We start from the raw sequence: 19411 nt of genomic DNA on the forward strand, positions 1-19411 counted from the left end.
GGAAGATATGTTTAAAGCAGTAGGCATAGATGTGTATTTAATTGTGTTGTGGTTTTATTTTTATCAGTTAACTTCAAGAAGAACATGCTCTTTTACCTGTAATGTTCTGTACCACATTTTCCTTGTTTTGTTGTAATTTCTCAAACTTATCCTTGCTACATCTCTCACCATTTTAAGAATTCTCGGGATTTGTAACTAGTCAAGATAGTGTATTGTAGCTAGGAGAGGGGTGATAAATTGAAAAATGGGATCACAGGTTATAAATTTATGTGAGGTCAACATCAAAAGTGATATACACCTCAAATTCTAAAGTTTAAAATGTATGGCATGAAACTAATTTGGTACCTGCATGAAGGAGAACCATGGATAAGATATTTTGCAGTGTTGTGGAAAATATATAGTACTGTTTCTTTATAGATGGAAAATCATAAGTTAATGAAAATGACTTAAATTGATGTAATACATTTGAACATTGATCACACAATTTGAAAAGTTATGCAGTTATTTGTAGGGGAAGATAAAATTCACTAAAAGTTTGAAAGGATTATTGTGTTTAAAAACAAACTGGCTCCTTTGATTAATATATATATTATTTTACAGAACCAACACAGATCTACAGATTTTTGCGTACCCGAAATCTTATAGCAGTAAGTAATTTTGTTCATGTTGGGCACGGTTGTAATGTAGACTGAAACATGGAATTTGATCTTTACTTTTACATGGTGTTTGGGTTATAAAAAGCCTTAATTGATGTTTGTTTTTTCTTTTTAGCCAATATTTTTGCACAGAACTCTCACTTACATGTCCCACAGAAACTCCAGAACAAATGCCAAAAGGTAACCTGTTTTATTACCACACTTGTTTGTTTAGAATTTTTGACTGTATATAACATGTAAAAATCAAAGCAACAGTCAACTGATGGATAAAATGAGCTAGAAATCATTTTAACCAAGGTAATTTGTAACACTTATTATATCTTTTGAAGTGTTTGTTGCTTAACCTATCTTAGAGTATAAAGCCTTTTAAAAATTAAAGTACAGTAAAGTGAGAAATTAAATGTTAGTACTTAAACACTATTTTAGTTTTGATGTTTAAAATTAAAAGCAATTAGAACTAACTTTAGACATATCAAAGAAATTTAAATCGTAGAGTTGCCAAATAGGAGAATTAAGCATGCACTGGATACAAATTAAAAAAAAAAAGCATTTTCAATCTTTAAAATGAAAGACCTAACTTTCATTTGTGTCTATACTGAATGATGTGTGGAAGCTCTTAAAAGTGAGCTAGTATCATGTTACTAGCCATTGTTCCTTAATCAAGAATTTTGTTTTCATGGAGAGAGAATTTGGGGAGGGAGGATTTTAATGCAGATGAATATTATTTATTTATTTTTAATTTTTATATACCGAGGTTCTTATAGAGACTACAAATCACTCCGGTTTACATATAACGATAAACTGCCCAACAGAGATATGGGGCTTTACATAGAACAGTGGCACATTTGGAACAATATAACTGGATGACAGTTTAACATAATGATAATAAATAATATATGAATAAAGATTTTCAAAGTATTCTGTATGATTCTAATTCTTTTAATTTTGTTGTAAATACATTGCCAGTGACTTTGTAGAAGGGTTGAGGTTTTATTAAGGCTTTAACCATTACTTACCTATGACAATAGTTCTGGGTAGGTTCTTAGAGGAAGGGATAGATTTGTTTTCTAGTTACATAGACACTATGCTTAAAAAATGTATTATGGCAAAGGTGAGTTGTAATGACCTACTTTTGAGTATTTTTTTTTTATGTTTTTAGTCTCCAGAAAACAGAATCCTTGAAATTTTAATGGTTCAGAAATGCGTTGTGATCAAATTTTTAAATTGGGTTATTGAATAGATCTATTTTTTCCAAAATTGGCACGTTTTGTGAGTTGATTTCTTGACTAAATAATAAAGGCATCATAAATTTACTTTGTTTATGAAATTTCTTGATTGCACAAGCAAAGTAATAGTGCTTCATTAGTTAGTATCTGTGAAGTGAAAACTTTAAATACAAGATTCTCTAACATCTTAGAGAATTTTAAATACATTATTGCTAGTTGATCACAGAATGCTATTTGTGAGAATGAGAAATCCTGCTTGGATGTTGGCTTGTAAATATTCAGTTCCAAGCATGATAAAAATGCTGGAGCCTACTTTTGAAAGCACTTAGAATGGTTCAAGGAGGAAGCCTACACTACAAACAGAAGCTGATGCTATTCTTCTTCCTCCATAGTTTACTAGTTAAGTCTTTTACAATATTCAGACATTCCCCTTTGTAAGCTATGAGTGTTGTCAATTTTTTTCTATCTTCTTTGCTTTGAATCTTCAGCTTTTATAATTGCTGTACAAAGTAAGCATAAATACATACAAAAAAGGGTGCCTAAGACATAAAATACTAAATGTTTTGCATTTGGGATGACTTGTCAGGTTCCAAATGGATCATATATACCATGTTTGCCAGCGGTGGTTTTTTTGAAATAATTGAGGCCTTCCATGATAGTGTTTTTAACAGTGTGCTGTATGTGCCATGGAGAAGTTACCTTTTTATTGCAGGTGAAACTACCCTGATAGTGCTGTTTGGAGACCTTGATTGGACTTTATTAAACACAGTCTGTGTTGATACACTAAAGAACTAGGATCTCTTTTGTATTCGATGTTTGGTCCAGGTTGGCAAAGTTATCTGTTTGTTCAAAGCCTGCTTTATGTGTACAGAAAGATGCAAAATATGGGACATGAGGCTTACATTTTCAGGTTGGGTAAATGGAACACTATAGGCAATGGATTCTCTTATGGAAGGAAGGCAAACACAAAAGCAAGTCTTTGTTTGCTGCTTTGTGTGTTACTTTTTAACAGGTGATTCACATCACAATAACACATTGCAGTAAAAAAACAAAACCTAAAATGAATAATCCTTAACATCTTGAGGGAAAAGACAACTCTAAAACAAATATACTTTTGTGGGTGGTAAAGGCAAAGAGCTGATCAATGGTTAATTAATCAATGAGTTAAGTACACTAATTATATTAAATACAAACTTTTTTTTTTTGCTAACATAGTCAAAATACAAATTTGTTCCTTTAAGAGACTTATGATATTAAATCTCATGGATTACGAGGTGATATTTTTTGTCAATATTTTTGATAAACATATTTTGGAAAAATCAAAATTATATATTTGAATTAACTGAACTATATAAATGTATGCACACTATTTTTTTTTTACTCAGTTAAAGGTTAATATAGGGATATAGCGAATGGTAAGTTGGCCAGAAATGTTCAGTAGGTGACTTGTAGTCTAAGTGAAGCGTGTACAAAGAACCTAAAATAGGGTGTGGTAGTTGAAGCACTGTTAATGTTCTTGGCTGAAGGAACAGAAAATATAGTTATTACAAGCCTATACATATTAAGTAGAAATATTCTTCTAAGTAATGAAATGGCTTCCTGAAGGAGGTGTTCAAGCTGCTCATGAAGATGCAGGGAAGGGGCCTAGTCTGCTGAATAGCTAATGTAGTTTAATTTCCTCAAATAACATAAATGATGGTAGCACTAGTTTTGATTTGACACTTTTGTTTCCATAAGATCTTCAAGGAATTGGATTTTGGATCCAATATCATAAGTGCTGCTTCATTCTAATAAACAGTAAGAGATGAACAGTAAAGCACAGGATAAACTGTGTTCTAAGGCCCACAGGAAAAAAATAGATATTTATATGATGCACATACAATTTTAGTTAAGCTGTTTTGGCCAAATAATACTTAACACATAGTGAATTGTATCAAATTATCAGAGGTATTCTGGCCTTGATAGGTGAAATTATCTAGACTAGGCTCATCTTACTCACCTGAAACTGATGCCCATAGTCCATGCTTTAAAGCCCCTCTTGCTCTGACATGCCTCTTACTGGTTGCCGAGCAACCACAATTTAATTACTGTTGTACTTCAGGGGTTTTTTTTTTTTTTATAGTAAGGATCCATAATAGGAAGCTTCCTTTTTCTTATCCAGATAGCTAATGCTAGCAGTTTGATGTAGAAATGCAGTACATAAGAAAGCTAATTGCTAAATAATTATAAACTAAAGGAAAACAATCCTTTTGGTGTGGTGGACTGCTTTTACAGAGTCTGCAAGCATTTAAAAATAAGAATGAGGTAATAGACAATTTTCATTTTTGTGCATGTATTTTCTGAGGAAAAAGTAAACGTATATATTGTGTAGCATGCAGACAGAGTTGAAGTTTTAAATTTTAAGATTAGTAGCTTTTGCTTCATTCTACTGCTTACAATCATGTATGAAAAAGCTTTCTGAGGGAGGGAATAGTTCTTAAATGTGCTTGGTTGAATTTAGGGGAAGTAGCAATTAAATCTCAAGTTGATCTTTTTATTTTTGTAATTTACAAGATAATGTAGTAGTATTCTAAATGGAAATCACTTGTAATGTGATTTTATATTGGAGAGTGGTGCTTGCTTCCTCTGTGAAATTGTATTGCCTTACCCAAAATCTTTGTAATTCCCTAGCTCATTAGCAAAATATTTACAGAAATATTGCTATTTGGGGGAAAATGTTTAGAAGCCACAGGAAAAAAGGCTGTATAGTTAAATATACTTGTGCAAATTACTTTGTGGCTTATTTTTCTTTTGTAAAACCATTGGAGCATATGTGTATGAGGATATGAAAAATGTGCAGTATTAGTACTATCACAGAATCTCTTTAGTAAATAACTCTCTAACAGGTTATGGCATGTAGTAAACATCGAAATGTTAATGAAGGGGTAGATTAGTGGCTGAGAACCAGAAATCCCACTGCTGCTCTTTATGAAAGTTTTTTTTCACCTTCCATTGTCTCAGGTCCAAACTTAAGAGTATATTTTCAAAAGTTACACATGTAATTATCATAGCAATTTTCAGAAGCCCATTTATGCTCATAGTCTTTTGAAAACAACCTCCAATGATTAGAACATTATTACAATACTGGGTCAGACCAAGGGTCCATGAAGCCCAGCATCCTGTTCTAACAATGGCCAATCCAGACTTCAGGTACCTGGCAAGTACCCAAACACAAAGTAGATCCCATGTTACTGATGCCAGTAATAGCAGTGGCTATTCCCTAAGTCAACTTGATTAATAGCAGTTAATGCACTTCTCAAAGAACTTATCCAAACCTTTTTTAAACCCAGATACACTAACTGCACTAACCACATCCTCTGGCTACAAATTCCAGAGCTTAATTGTGCATTGAGTGAAAGAACTTTCTCAGATTAGTTTTAAATGTGCTATTTGCCAACCTCATGGAGTGCTCCCTAGTCCTTCTATTGTCTGAGAGTAAATAACCGATTCATGTTTACCCATTCTAGACCTCATATCCCCCCTCAGCCATCTCTTCTCCAAGCTGAACAGCACTAATCTGTTTAGCCTTTCCTCATAGGGGAGCTGTTCCATCTCCTTTATCATTTCGGTCACCCTTCTCTGTAACTTCTCCAGTGCAACTGTCTTTTTTTTTTTTTTTTGATGCAGAGATCTGAATTATACACAGTACTCAAGGTGTGGTCTCACCATGGTGCGGTACAGAGGCATTATGACATTTTCCGTTTTATTCACCATTCCCTTCCTAATAATTCCTAACATTGTTTGCTTTTTTGACTGTCACAGCACACTGAGCCAATGATTTCAGTGTATTATCCACTATGATGCCAAGATCTTTTTCTTGGGTGCTAACTCCTAAATTGGAACCTAACATCTTGTAACTACAGCATAGGTTATTTCTCCCTATATGCAACACCTTGCACTTGTCCACATTAAATTTCATCTGCCTTTTGGATGCCCAATTGTCCAGTTTCACAAGGTCCTCCTGCAATCTGTCACAATCCACTTATGATTTAATTACTTTGAATACTTTTGTGTCATCTGCAAATTTGATTACCTCACTCTTTTCATTCCTTTCCAGATCATTTATAAATGTTGAAAAGAACCAGTCCAAGTACAGATCCCTGAGGCACTTCACTGTTTAGCCTTTTCTACTGAGAAAATTGAGCATTTATTCCTACTCTTTGATCCTGTTTAACTGGTTTGTAATCCACAAAATGATATCGCCTAATATCCCATGACTTTTTAGTTTTCTTAGAAGCCTCTCTTGAGGGACTTTGTCAAACATCTTCTGAAAATCCAAATACACTACATCTACCACTTCACCTTTATCAACATGTTTATTAACTCCTTTAAAACAATGAAGCAGATTTGTGAGGCAAGACTTCCCCTGGGTAAATCCATGTTGACTGTGTTCCATTAAACCATGTCTTTCTATATGCTCTGATTTTGGTCTCTAGAATAGTTTCTACTATTTTTCCCAGCACTGAAATCAGACTCTCTGGTGTATAGTTTCCCGGATTGCCCCTGGAGCCTTTCTTAAATATTGGGGATATATTGGCTACCCTCCAGTCTTCAGGTACAGAGGTCCATCAAGCCCATTATCCTGTTTCCAACAGTGGCCAAACCAGATCACAAGTACCTGGCAAGAACCCAAACAGTAAATAGATCCCCCAGCTGCTATAAGTAGTGGCTATTAGGGATGTGAATCGTTTTAGGACGATTAAAATTATCGTCCGATAATTTTAATATAGTCTTAAACCGTTATGGAACACAATACAATAGAGATTCTAACGATTTATCGTTATAAATCGTTAGAATCGTGAGCCGGCACACTAAAACCCCCTAAAACCCACCCCCGACCCTTTAAATTAAATCCCCCACCCTCCCGAACCCCCCCCAAATGAGTTAAATAACCTGCGGGTCCAGCGGCGGTCCGGAACGGCAGCGGTCCGGAACGGGCTCCTGCTCCTGAATCTTGTTGTCTTTTCACGATTTTTCACGATATTTTACCCCCCCAAACGGCAACAATACGATTCCCTCCCCCTCCCAGCCGAAATCGATCGTTAAGACGATCGAGGACACGATTCACCTCCCTAGTGGCTATTCCTGAAGTCAACTTGGTTAATAACACTTATGGATTTCTCCTCCAGTAACTTGTTCAAGCCCCCCCCCCCCCTTTTTTTTTTAAACCCAGCTGTGCTAACTGCCTTAACCACATTCTCTGGCAACGAATTCCAGAACTTAATTGTGCATTAAATTAGTTATTTTTCACTTTTGTTTTGTGTTACTTACTAGCTTCATGGCATGTCCCCTAGTACTTTTTTTTTTTTTGGGGGGGGGGGAAGTAAATTGATTTTGCATTTTTTTTATTATTCCACTCATTTTATAGACCTTTATCTTATCCCCCCCTCAGTCATCTTTTTTTCCAAGTTGAACATCTCTAATCTCTTTAGCCTTTCCTCATAGGAGAGCTGTTCCACCTCTGTTTTGGTTGCCCTTCTCTGTACCTTTTCCAGTGCAAATATTGCTTTCCTAATTGCTAACACTTTTTTTTTTTGGTTGCCTCATGCTGAGCTGAATTTCAAAGTATTGACCATGATGATGCCCAGGGCCTTTTATTTTATGTATTTTTTACTGGTGGTGATTTCTAATATGGAAGATAACATTATGTAACTACAGAATGGCTTATTTTTCCTCATGTGTGTCACTTTGCATTTCTCCATATTAAATTTCATTTGCATGCACAGTTTTCTACTCTCACAAGGTCCTCCTGCAATTTTTCAGTCTGCTTGATTTAACAATTAAAGAATTTTGTGTTGTCTGCAAATTTGATCACCTTACTCAGTTCCTCTTTCTGTAGCATTATGAATATTAAAAAGTACTAGTCCTAGTACAGATCCTTGGGGCACTCCACGATTTGCCCTTCTCCACTGAGAAAAATGATATTTAGTCCTACTCTATCTTTTAACCAGTTTGCAATCCACAATAGGACATTGCCTCCTATCCTGTCACCTCTTAATTTTCTCAGGAGTCTCTTGTGGGGCCGTTTGTCACATGCCTTCTGAAAATCCAGATACACTATAACCACCAGCTCACCATTCTCCATCTATTAACCCCTTCAAAAAAAAATGTAGCTTAGTGAGGCAACATTTCCCCTATGTAAATCTATGCTCGCTGTGTTCTCTGGTTTTCTATATGCCCTGTGATTTTGTTTAGAAAAATTTCCATGATTTTTCCAAACACTGAAGTCACTCGCCAGTCTATAGTTTTCCAGATCACTCCTGGAGCCCTTTTTAAAGATAGTGTAGCCAACATAATCCCAATCTTAATGATAGGTTACACATTACTAGTAAAAGATCAGTTTCATTTTTGAGTTTCTTTTTTTTTAAAGAATTTTAGGATGTTTACCATCTGGTCCAGGTGATTTTTGCTGCTCTTAAGTTTGTCAATCAGTCTTTATTTATTTATAACTTTTATATACCGGCATTCGTAAAAAAAACATCATGTTGGTTTACAGACAACTGAGAGAGGAAATTACAATGATAGATGGAGGAAGGATAGAAAGTTAAAAGGTGACAACTTTACTGGAGAGCCAACGGGCGCCACAGTTATTAAATGAGATTACATATTTATTTATTTAATTTATTTAAAAGTTTTTTATATACCGCACATGGGGTCACTTACGTGTCCGTCTAGGCGGTTTACAATTTACATACACAATAAAAACAATTTGAACATAAGTTGGACATTAATTATATACAAGAGACGACAAAAGAGGGGTCTTATTACATCTTCCAGCTTCACCGTGATTTGTTTTTCTGAATCACCATTGAATACAATTTAAGGCATGGGGATCTCCCCAACATAATCTTCAGTAAATACGGAAGCAAAGAATAGAATTGCTTTAGTCTTTTCATCAATGGCCTTATCTTCTTTATTTGCTCCGTTAACGCTTTGATCATCGGTCCAACCAGTTCCCTCATAGTTTGAGTTTTTACCTGTATATGGCCAGCTTCTTTTCAAATTCTCTTAGCCTGTCTTTATCAGTGTTTTACATTTAACTTGCCGATGCTTATGCTTTTTCCTATTTTCTTTAGCTAGACCTTTCTTCCAGTTTTTGAAAAGTTCTTTTTGCTAAAATAGCCTCTTTCACCTTCTCTTTTAACCATGCCAGCAGTCATTTGGCCTTCCTTCCACCTTTTTTAATGTGTGGAATGCATCTGGACTGGTTTCTAAGATGGTGTGTTTAAACAATGTCCACACCTATTGTAAAATCTTAACTTCTGTAGTTGCACCTTTCATTTTGAGCAGCCCCACCACAGTTGTCTTTCGCACCAAATTCTGTGTTCCACAAAGAATTGGATATAAAATGCCCCCCCCCCCCCCCCCATTCCTGAACTAATTGCTCCATGAAACAGTCATTTATTCCATCCAGGAACTTTATCTCCCTAGCATGTCCTGATGTTACCCCAATATTATCTGGATAAATGTAACTGAAATCTCACATTTAGTGTTGCCAAATTTATTAGCTCCCCTAATCTTTTATTTTGTCTCTTCATTTTGGCTAGGTGGATGGTGATATAGCCCCACCACTATACTCTTCCCTATTGTGCATTTAGAGGTAGATCTTAAAAACATACGCGCGTGCGTACTTTTGTTCGCGCCACCGGATTTTATAAGATACGCGCGTATCTTATAAAATCTGGGGTCGGCGCGCGCGCGGCTGCGCAAAACCGGCAGCCTGCGTGCGCCGAGCCGCGCAGCCTGCCTCCGTTCCTTCAGAGGCCGCTCCGAAATCGGAGCGGCCTCTGAGGGAACTTTCCTTTCGCGTCCCCCCACCTTCCCCTCCCTTTGGGCAAGTTATGCCTGCTTGAAGCAGGCGTAACTTACGCGTGCCACTTCGGCATCCCCCAGCACAGGCCGCAGTGCTGGGGGCCCCGGGACTTACGTGCGTCCCTGGGCTTTGTGCGCGCCGGCGTGCGAGTAAATCCAGCAGGATTTACGCACGCAGGGCTTTTAAAATCTAGCCCTTAGTCTCCTGCAGGATCTGTATCCTGTTTGACCCTATACCATCCTTAACATAGTGTGTCCCCCCCGGTCATTGCGATATATATATATTTTTTATTGGCAAAAACATTAACATCCTGAGAACACTGGTATTGTGCATAAACAAGCTTCAATAAACTTTGAACATATTACAGTTTTGCCTATTTCTTTTTCGTTCCCCCCCCCCATGGTGTATAAGGACTTGGACAGTTGGGTATGAGAGACCATAGCATTTCGAAAGGCCCCGGGAGCACACATCTTGTACCCCTTTGCCAGGGTTATCCATCTAATATATTTCTCACATTATACTGGTTCAGAAATATTGTGTTTATCAATATCCCCGACACATTTAATCCCCAGTTTCCAGAGGCCATGCCCTCCTTAATAATCTTTATACCAATGGAGGAATGGTTCCCAAATTAAAACATGACGTGCCACAGTATCATGCTGCTGAGCCCTAATGTAATACCAATAATGCATGTGCCAGTCTGTCTATGACCGATATAGGTGTTGGCAGCCAGTCCTTTCACCATTGTGCTGCCAGCTCCTGCCGAGCAGCGCTGATCACTTGGTGAATTAGAGTCCACACGGTCGATGACCAAGTTGCCGGGTAATCGGTGAGCAGATAAATCTCCGGTTGAAAGGAAATGGTAATGTTCAACATTTTGTTTAATCAGTGTCTGTATCCACTTCCGGTATGGTACTATCTTAGGGCAGTCCCACCAAATGTGAAGAAAGGTACCTACTTGATTGCAGTGCCTCCAACATTTATCCCCCCTGGATGGGATAAATTTTATATAATTTAAAAGGAGTAAGGTACCATCGAGACAGTAATTGATAGTTTCCATGATGTTAGCAGAAATAGATGGCTGGGTAAGGTAACTAAAGCATTGTTTCCATTGATTAGCAGTCCATTGTAAATTTAAGTCCTGTCCCCTTTCTGACTGGTACCGGGTCAAAGTTGATTGTGGGCTAGTCAGCCATACATATATATGTATATTGGATATGGTGCCTTTCATGCCCGTCTGAGTGTAGCGCATATTTTCAAAATCAGTTCTCGCCCGGATCACATTATCCTTAATGTATAAATCCTGAAGACAGTGCTGCAATTATAGATAGTGATAGTATTCCGTATCAGGCAATCCATATTGATGCTGTAAGTCCACAAAAGGGATGATACGTAAGTCCTGTACCAGCTGTCTGTAACACCACACCCCCCCATTTACTCCACGTAGAATGTTGGATTCCCCCTTGGTGCACCCAGTACTTATTTTTATATAAACCAATTGGTAACAGTGGCGTGACTAATCTCTGCCCAGACAGTAAAAATCGACATTTCTGCCATATCCTCAATGTGACCAGGGTAAAAGAGTTACCCATTTCCCGCTCTATATCTTTCCGTGGCAGCCCCCATACTCTGTGATGCATGGGACCCCCATTGGCTATTGATTGCTCAATTAGTACCCATTGTTTCGGGTTTTGTCCCGCGGTCCATTCAGGAATTACCCGTAGTTGGGCTGCTTGATAATATCGAAGAAAGTTTGGGACAGCTAACCCCCCTTCCTCTCTAGCTTTATATAGAACCTGTGCTGGCAATGCGCGGTGGCCTCCTGCTCCATATAAAATGAAATTCCTTGGCATGTAGAGTTTTAAAAAACTTAGTTGGTAATTCAATTGGCAACGTCTGAAAGAGATATAGCCACCGCAGCAGCAGGTTCATTTTTATAGTGGCCACTCTCCCCACCCATGAAAACATATAAGGACACCATATCTCAAGATCTTTAGTCGTTTACGTCATCAAGGGTATACAATTTATGTTTAAACAGTTTTATTGGGTTTTATGAAAGAAAACAATACAGGAGGGAGTGGACTCAGATCTCCCTCCACAAAACGAACCCAACAAACAGGTCGATCCAGTAAAGTGTGCTCCGTCGGAGCGCACTGTCACCCTGCTCTGGACGCGTGTTTTCCCTTATCCCTTATTCAGTAAGGGGAGGAAAACACGCGGCCCACCCGCGGCACCTAATAGCGCCCTCAACATGCAAATGCATGTTGATGGCCCTATTAGGTATTCCCGAGCGATCCAGTAAGTAAAATGTGCAGTCAAGCCGCACATTTTACTCTAAGAAATTAGCGCCGCCCAAAGGTCGGCGCTAATTTCTTCCGGCGCCAGGGAAGTGCACAGAAAAGCAGTAAAAACTGCTTTTCTGTGCACCCTCCGACTTAATATCATAGTGATATTAAGTCGGAGGTCCCCAAAAGTAAAAAAAAAAGTAAAAAAAAAAATAAAAAAATTTTGAATTCGGTCCGCGGCTGTCGGGCCGAAAACCGGACGCTCAATTTTGCCGGCGTCCGGTTTCCGAGCCCGTGGCTGTCAGCGGGCTCGAGAACCGACGCCGGCAAAATAGAGCGTCGGCTGTCAAACCTGCTGACAGCCGCCGCTCCGAGCCAAAAGGAGGCGCTAGGGACGTGCTAGTGTCCCTAGCGCCTCCTTTTCCTCGTTTGCACCGCGTCGCCTAATTTAAATACTGGATCGCTCGCACCGGCGAGGGGCCGGTGCGCGCGCCGGGAGAGCGAGCGTTAGTCCGCTCTCCCACGGACTTTACTGGATCGGGCTGAAAGAGTACAACTGTTCCCCCCCCCCCTCAAAGAACGCTCTCCCCCCCCCCCCCCCTCAGGGCGTATACAATAATAATAATGAGGATTCGTGTGAAGAAGCATCATATGTACGGTCTACAGCAGAAGTCTGGCAGACCGCCAGCTGGAGGTGATCAGTCATTCAGCACCATGCTCCTTGCTCGTTGAGGCAGCTGTTGAGGATACGGACCCCAAATAGTAGCAAATCGACGTCGACGGCCAGGAGAACCTCGGGCCTCCATGCTTTCCATTGTCATCAAGGCGTGTAGTTGATTTCTCCAAGTCCAAAAGGAGGGGGCATCCGGGGACCGCCAAGCCAGGAGAATCGTCTTCTTCCCCACCAAACTCGCCTTTTGGAGCAGAAGGCGAGAGCCAGGATCTCTAACTCTAAGAGGAGAGATGCAACCAAATAGAAACCACAGGGGGGAAATGGGCAACGCCACATCAATCAGATCTGCTAAATAGTCTGCAATCCTGCGCCAAAACCCTCGTATCCCAGGACACGTCCAAAAAACGTGAGACAGGTTGCCCACTATTCCTGGGCAACGGACACAAAATGGTGTGGGAGCAACAGTCAGTTGATGAGCTCTTTGAGGAGAAACGTAGGCCCGAGTTAAAAACTTGTATTACATCTCCCTGTAATACATGTTAGTAGAGATCCTGGCTATGCGCCGAAAACAGACTCGCAAAATGAAACCCGTGAGTTGAAACTCACCATCTTTGTGCCAGCAATCAACCAGAATAGAACACACGTCTACCTGTGTCCGCAGCTGAAGGGCCCTGTAATAGTGAGACAGGGATGGGGCTGCTGCAGCCCCAAAGTGAAATATAGCATCTATAGTCTTAAACGTTGCTATGTCCTTAGTAGCCTGAGGTAGGGACTTAAGATAATGATGGACTTGTAAGAAGGGGAACATGTGAGAGGGGCTCAGATCATAAAGAGTTCGAAAGTCGTTAAACTGCATTAACACCCCCTCTGTAGTCCATAAGTGGCCTAAATAAGTCACCCCCCTGGCCTCCCAAACCCGGAACATAGTGGACTGGGAACCCGGTTGAAACTCAACGTTGCCCCTGAGTGGTAGGAAATATGCACAAATGGTAGGAATATTCAGAAGCTTTGTGAGACTGCTCCAAGACTGCCGTAGCGGCCGGGTGATAGCTGAGTGTTTTATGACAGAAGGGATATTGCTCGCTTTTGCCTGCAATGCGTAGGAAGGAGTCAGTGGAGGGTATACAATTTAAAGCAAAAAGTTGCCTCCAGTTCGCACTCAGGGTGATACCCAGATATTTTAATCCTCGGGTATTCCATTTAAAGGGGAAGTGGTCCTGAATACCAGAAATCTGTGCTTCCGTTAGCGTAATATTCAGTATCTCCGTCTTTGTCATATTAACCTTAAAACGCGATATGGAGCTAAATCGATTCAATTCCTAAACCAAAATTGGCAACGTAAGTTGGGGATATGCAACCGAAAACAGAATATCATCTGCAAACAGTGAAATTTTATATTGGGCTTCCCCACTAGCAATCCCTTTAATATCCTGCAAATATAGTATTCATTGTATTTATTTTTTTCAATTTAAGATTTTTATTAGAAACGTCATGAACAATAAAACGTAACAGCAGGGGATATAAACATATAAAATTAACAATAAACACAGAGCAAAATGAGTTTCTGTGGTGTTATTATGTAAGTTATACCCACCCTCCCCCTCCCCCCAAGCTTGCAGTATCCATTTTAGCACAACATCCAGTACATAATGCACACACAATGTGACTGAGAAATAACAATATCTACCGTAGTCTGGGCCCCCCAGGAAAGCGCTCAACCTTATTCATTCTGAAACTAGACACCCGCCATACTTGGTAAGGCTGCCAGACCTTGTGAAAGGAGGACAACCTATGTTGTTTGTGAGCTGTTATCTTACACAGATGGTAGACCTTGTCCACCCTCGCTTTAATAGCCGCTAGAGAGGGTATCACTGGACTCTTCCAGTGGCGCGCTATTTCACACCTAGTTGCTGAAACTACAAACTTAACAAATCGGAATTGATGGATATCCCCTGACATAAGGTCCCCATTTAGAAGGGCCTGCTGCGGTGAGAGGGAAACAGTCTCCCCGAGAATACCCGAAATCCAATCTGAGACAGCATCCCATATCTGCGAAATCAGCTTGCACTCCCACCATAAATGAAAAAAGGTACCCGTTGCCCCACAGCCTTTCCAACATTTGTCTGCCACCTGAGGATAGAGACGGTGAAGCCTCTCTGGTGTGTAGTGCCACCTATAAAGCAGTTTGAATTCGTTTTCAATAAGAGTGGCCGATATTATGCTCTTCCCCATCTTAGAATAGATATTATCCCAAGCCTCTTCACCCAGAGATACCCCTAAGTCTCGCTCCCACGCAGCAACATAAGCCGGAGGGGAACGCAAATCTTGATTGAGCAATTTGTACACTTTTGATAATAAACTGGGGATCTTATCTACGGCCCTGCAGTAAGATTCGAATAGAGATACAGGCGACTGAAGATCCCTCCTCAATCCCGAATGTGTGCTATAGGTTTGCAGTTGAAGATATCAATAACGATCCCAAGGGTCCAACCCAAATTTAGTCCGAATAGTCTCGAAGGGCAGCCACCCATTGTTATCCCAAAGATGTCCACAGGTGGTAATCCCCCTTCTCCAGCCACCCTTTAAACTCCAGATACGTCTTCCCCTGGAGGAAATCCCCGTGATAAAAGGGGGACGAGTTGATGGACCCAATCCGATTTCCCATGAGAACCTTCCTCCAGGCATACCATATCTGGACAGTATGCTGCATGGGCTGGGACATCTCATGCATGTTCGGCCATTCAGAGCGTGGTCTCCACACCAGGGAGGACAACGGGCGGACCCCCACAATCTCTTGTTCTAAAGCTATCCAAGGCTTCCCCCTCCCTATCCTGTGCCACTCCGCCACTACTCGTAGATGCGCTGCAGCGTGGTACCACACCAGATTGGGTATTGCGAGGCCCCCGTAAGGTTTAGGGCGGAAAAGCACCTTACGAGCCACCCGAGGGTGTTTACCCTGCCAAATATATTTCATAAAGCGTCTCTGCCATTTCACCAAAAGCCTCTCTGGTACTTGAACAGGTAAAGTCTGGAATAGATAACAGATCCTGGGTAAAATGTTCATCTTAAAAGCTGCTTAACGGCTCCATTCTTCCATTTCCCTGTATATTTTGGCCAATAATGGAGGATAGTTGAGATTAAAAATATCCCCTTTGTTTCCAATATAAACCCCAAGATATTTTAATTTATCTTTGGCCCAGCGGAAAGGGAAAGCTGCCTGGAGCCCAGAAACCTGATCACTGGATAGGGAAATGTTAAGAATCTCAGTTTTATCCCAATTTATGGAATAGCCAGATACTTTACTAAAAGATTTAATGAGGTCTACCACCAATGGGAGAGAACGCAAAGGATTAGTGAGTGTTAAAATCATATCATCAGCAAACATAGCCAGTTTTGAAGAAAAGGCCCCCACTTCAATACCAGTAATGGCCTTTGTCTCCCTAATTTTCTGTGCTAGGGGTTCTATAAAGATGGCAAATGATAAAGGGGACAGCGGACACCCTTGCCGCGTTCCCCTTTCCACCGGAAAAAATGTAGAGTAGCCGCTTTAGGCCCCTCGTACAATCTTTTTATCCATTGAATAAAAAAGTGCCCAAATCCCATAGAGGCTAGGGTCTGAAAAAGAAACGGCCAATGTACCAAATCAAAGGCTTTTTCGGCGTCCATTGCAATTAATAAAAATGGAAGCTTTCTGTGTTTAGCCCACCAGAGAGAATCTATGACTTTCCTGACGTTGTCAGAGGCCATACGCCCGGGGATAAAACCCGCTTGATCGGGGTGGATCAGCTGCGCAATATGATGGTTAAGCCGATTAGCCAATATCTTTGCCAATAACTTTAGGTCTATGTTTAACAGAGAAATGGGCCTATAGGAGCCACACTGTGTGGCATCCCTGCCTGGCTTTGCTAATATGGTGATCCCTGCGACATTGGAGTTAGCAGCTAAGTGACCCTCTTCCCTCAAGGCATTAAACATCCGTGCCAGGGGACCAGAAAGCTCGTCCGTAAAACATTGATAGAACCTGGCTGTAAAACCATCCAATCCAAGGGATTTGTTCACTTTCAGCTGCTTAATGGTGAGAGAGACTTCCAAGGGAGTTATAACAGTGTCCAAAGCCGCACTCTGACTCTCCATTAAGCAGGGAAGCGACACACCACGTAAAAAAACCTCGATATCCTCCGTACCAATACTGGAATTTTTTTGGTATAAAGTAGCATAGAATCGGAGGAAGCGGGATCGAATATCCTCATTAGAAGTAAGAGGGACACCCTTTTCATCCTTAATTTTAGTGATAAGGTTCTGCATACCTTTCACTTTTAACTTATTGGCCAGGATCTTACCCGCCTTGTTACCCCCTTCAAAGTATGTTTGCTCCACCCGCTCCATATCATACGCTATCTGGGCGGCATCCAAGGCTGCAATTTGTGAGCGACAACTATCAATCTGGTCCTTCACTGTCTCACAAGGCCTATGTTTATGTTGTTGCTCAAGGGCCACTAACTTACTCAGAAGCGCCTCTCGTGTCTGGCTCTCAACCTTTTTAACAAAGGAAGCCCAGGCAATAAGCTCTCCCCGCACCACCGCCTTCAGACAATCCCATATTGTTATAGAGGAGATCTCTGGTGTCTCATTAAATTGTAAATATTCCTTGATATGTTGTTTACATTTGGACACGAACACCTGATCCTCCAGAAGGCCATCATTTAACTTCCAAAACCTCTGACCCCTGTCATATAAGGGAAACGCTAAATCCACCCACAAAGGAGCATGATCAGACCACGTAATTGCATCTACTGTGGCTTTGACCACACGATGGAGGAATCCCCTATCCACAAAAATGTAATCAATCCTTGTGTATAGATTATGGGGATTGGAGTAAAATGTATATTCCCTCCTTTGAGGGTATAAAAAACGCCACGTATCCTCTAATTTGAAGTGGTGAAGAAGTTTGATTAAGCTGCCTCTATCTTTTTTAGGGATAGAACCCCGACCTACGGACGAGTCCATTTTGGGGTTGAGCAGAATATTACAATCCCCAGCCATGATAAGATGACCCTCGAGTTGGTTCTGAACCGTATGCAACAATTTAGCAAAGAAGGCAGCCTGACCTGTGTTGGGAGCATACACATTTACCAGTGTATATTTCTCCCCCGCAATCTGAATAATAAGCAAGAGAAACCGCCCCTCAGGATCAGATACACACTTAATGAGTTCATAAGCAAAGTCCTTCTGGAATAGAATTCCCACCCCAGCATATCGTGCAGACCGAGTACACGTCGCCCAATACTGTTGTGGGTAATGTGGCGAGCGCATCAGGTGTTCATATCGTAGTTTCAGGTGTGTCTCTTGTACCATGGCTACTGCCACATTGCCCCTTTGTAGCTCTTTAAATAGAAGTTTACGTTTGTGAGGCGAGTTTAATCCTTTCACATTTAAGGAAAATAGTCGGAAATGCGTCATAGCAATAAATCAAAATGCAAACACATGCAATCCTGCCCGGCGCTGATCAAGCTCTCATCCCCAGTCCATGAGAAAGGAGCCCAAGCCATGATAGAAAGTGAAGACCGGTGTGCATAGTACTCAGAGTCCTGCAAGATAGTGAAACCCCAACCCCCCCCCACCCCCTTCCCTACAAAGCGACCGCAGTCGACGGGCACACGGCGCTAAACTAAGAGGCATGGTGCAGCAGTACATCCGCTGCCCCTTCCGGTGAGAATCGCAAGATGCAAACAAACAATTTTCTACAATGCAGCCATCCAGAAGTTGCTGCAATCAGATATGAAAGAAACTGAATCCTGTGACGATCCCTTCAGGTAGCATCTGCCGCAGGCGGATCCGTTGCCGGTGCCGGAGTACGCCGTAGTCTTTTTCCTCCTTTTCCCATCCGTTGCCAACGCGGTGCATCCCTCTGCGCCGTCGTAGGAGACTGGGACGCTGGGAGGTCTGGGGAGTTGAACCCCGCCTCCTGCAAGCAATTGGCAGCCTCCTTTAGAGATTGGGCTGTGTAAGTCCTACCCTGACTAGAGAAGCTGATCCCGAAGGGAAAGAGCCACCGGTAGCGTAGCTTTTCTTTCTGTAGAATCTCTGTGATGGGCCTCAAGTCAGCACGTCTCTTTAGTGTGAGAGGAGAGAGGTCAGTATAGATCTGTACCTCGTGCCCGTCCAACGCGACTGTCCCCTGTTTTCGGGCGGCCATGAGGACCCGATCCTTCACGGCGTATTCATGAAAGCAGACTATTATGTCCTTCACCCTGTTTGCGATCTTAGGGCCCAGGGCCCTGTGAGCCCTTTCAATCTTCACATGAATAGGTACCGCTGGCCCCTCACCCGCCGCTGTCTCTGGCTGCTTCAGTAAGTCCAAACAAAGCTTGGTGATGACCTGGGTGCAATCAGCGTATTCTGGCGTGTCAGGAACACCACGAAAGTTCAAGTTCATTCGGCGGCTCCTATTCTCCAAATCCTCCACTTTCATGGTCAGTTGTTTCAGTTCCTGGGAAATATTTTTATTGTCAGCAGTCAGTGCAGTTACTGCTTCAGCTTGGGCTTCTGTAAGCGTCTCATATTCAAAAAGCCGCCGCCCCATGTCGCTGACTTCTTCCCGGAGCTCCCCCACCACCTCTCTAATTTCAGTCTTGAATGCCTGGAGATCGTGCCGCAGTTCCCTAAACCAGGTTTTGAACTCACCCCGGGTAGGTATTTCAGAGTCTGCTGCCAAGCTC

The 19411-nt window shown here is 41.3% G+C and overlaps 1 protein-coding gene across 2 annotated transcripts in view; it reads left to right on the plus strand.

Annotated features, from left to right (window-relative positions):
• Positions 1-19411, plus strand: part of SUZ12 (SUZ12 polycomb repressive complex 2 subunit) — a 309933-nt gene that overhangs the window by 1655 nt on the left and 288867 nt on the right. For both annotated transcript variants that reach the window (XM_029600710.1, XM_029600711.1), the window contains exons 2-3: positions 601-647; positions 772-836. In XM_029600710.1, the coding sequence (XP_029456570.1) occupies positions 601-647; positions 772-836 (112 nt within the window). The remainder of the gene's footprint in view (positions 1-600; positions 648-771; positions 837-19411) is intronic.

The sequence above is a fragment of the Rhinatrema bivittatum genome, chromosome 4, assembly GCF_901001135.1.
Source record: "Rhinatrema bivittatum chromosome 4, aRhiBiv1.1, whole genome shotgun sequence".
Classification (NCBI taxonomy): Eukaryota; Metazoa; Chordata; class Amphibia; order Gymnophiona; family Rhinatrematidae; genus Rhinatrema; species Rhinatrema bivittatum.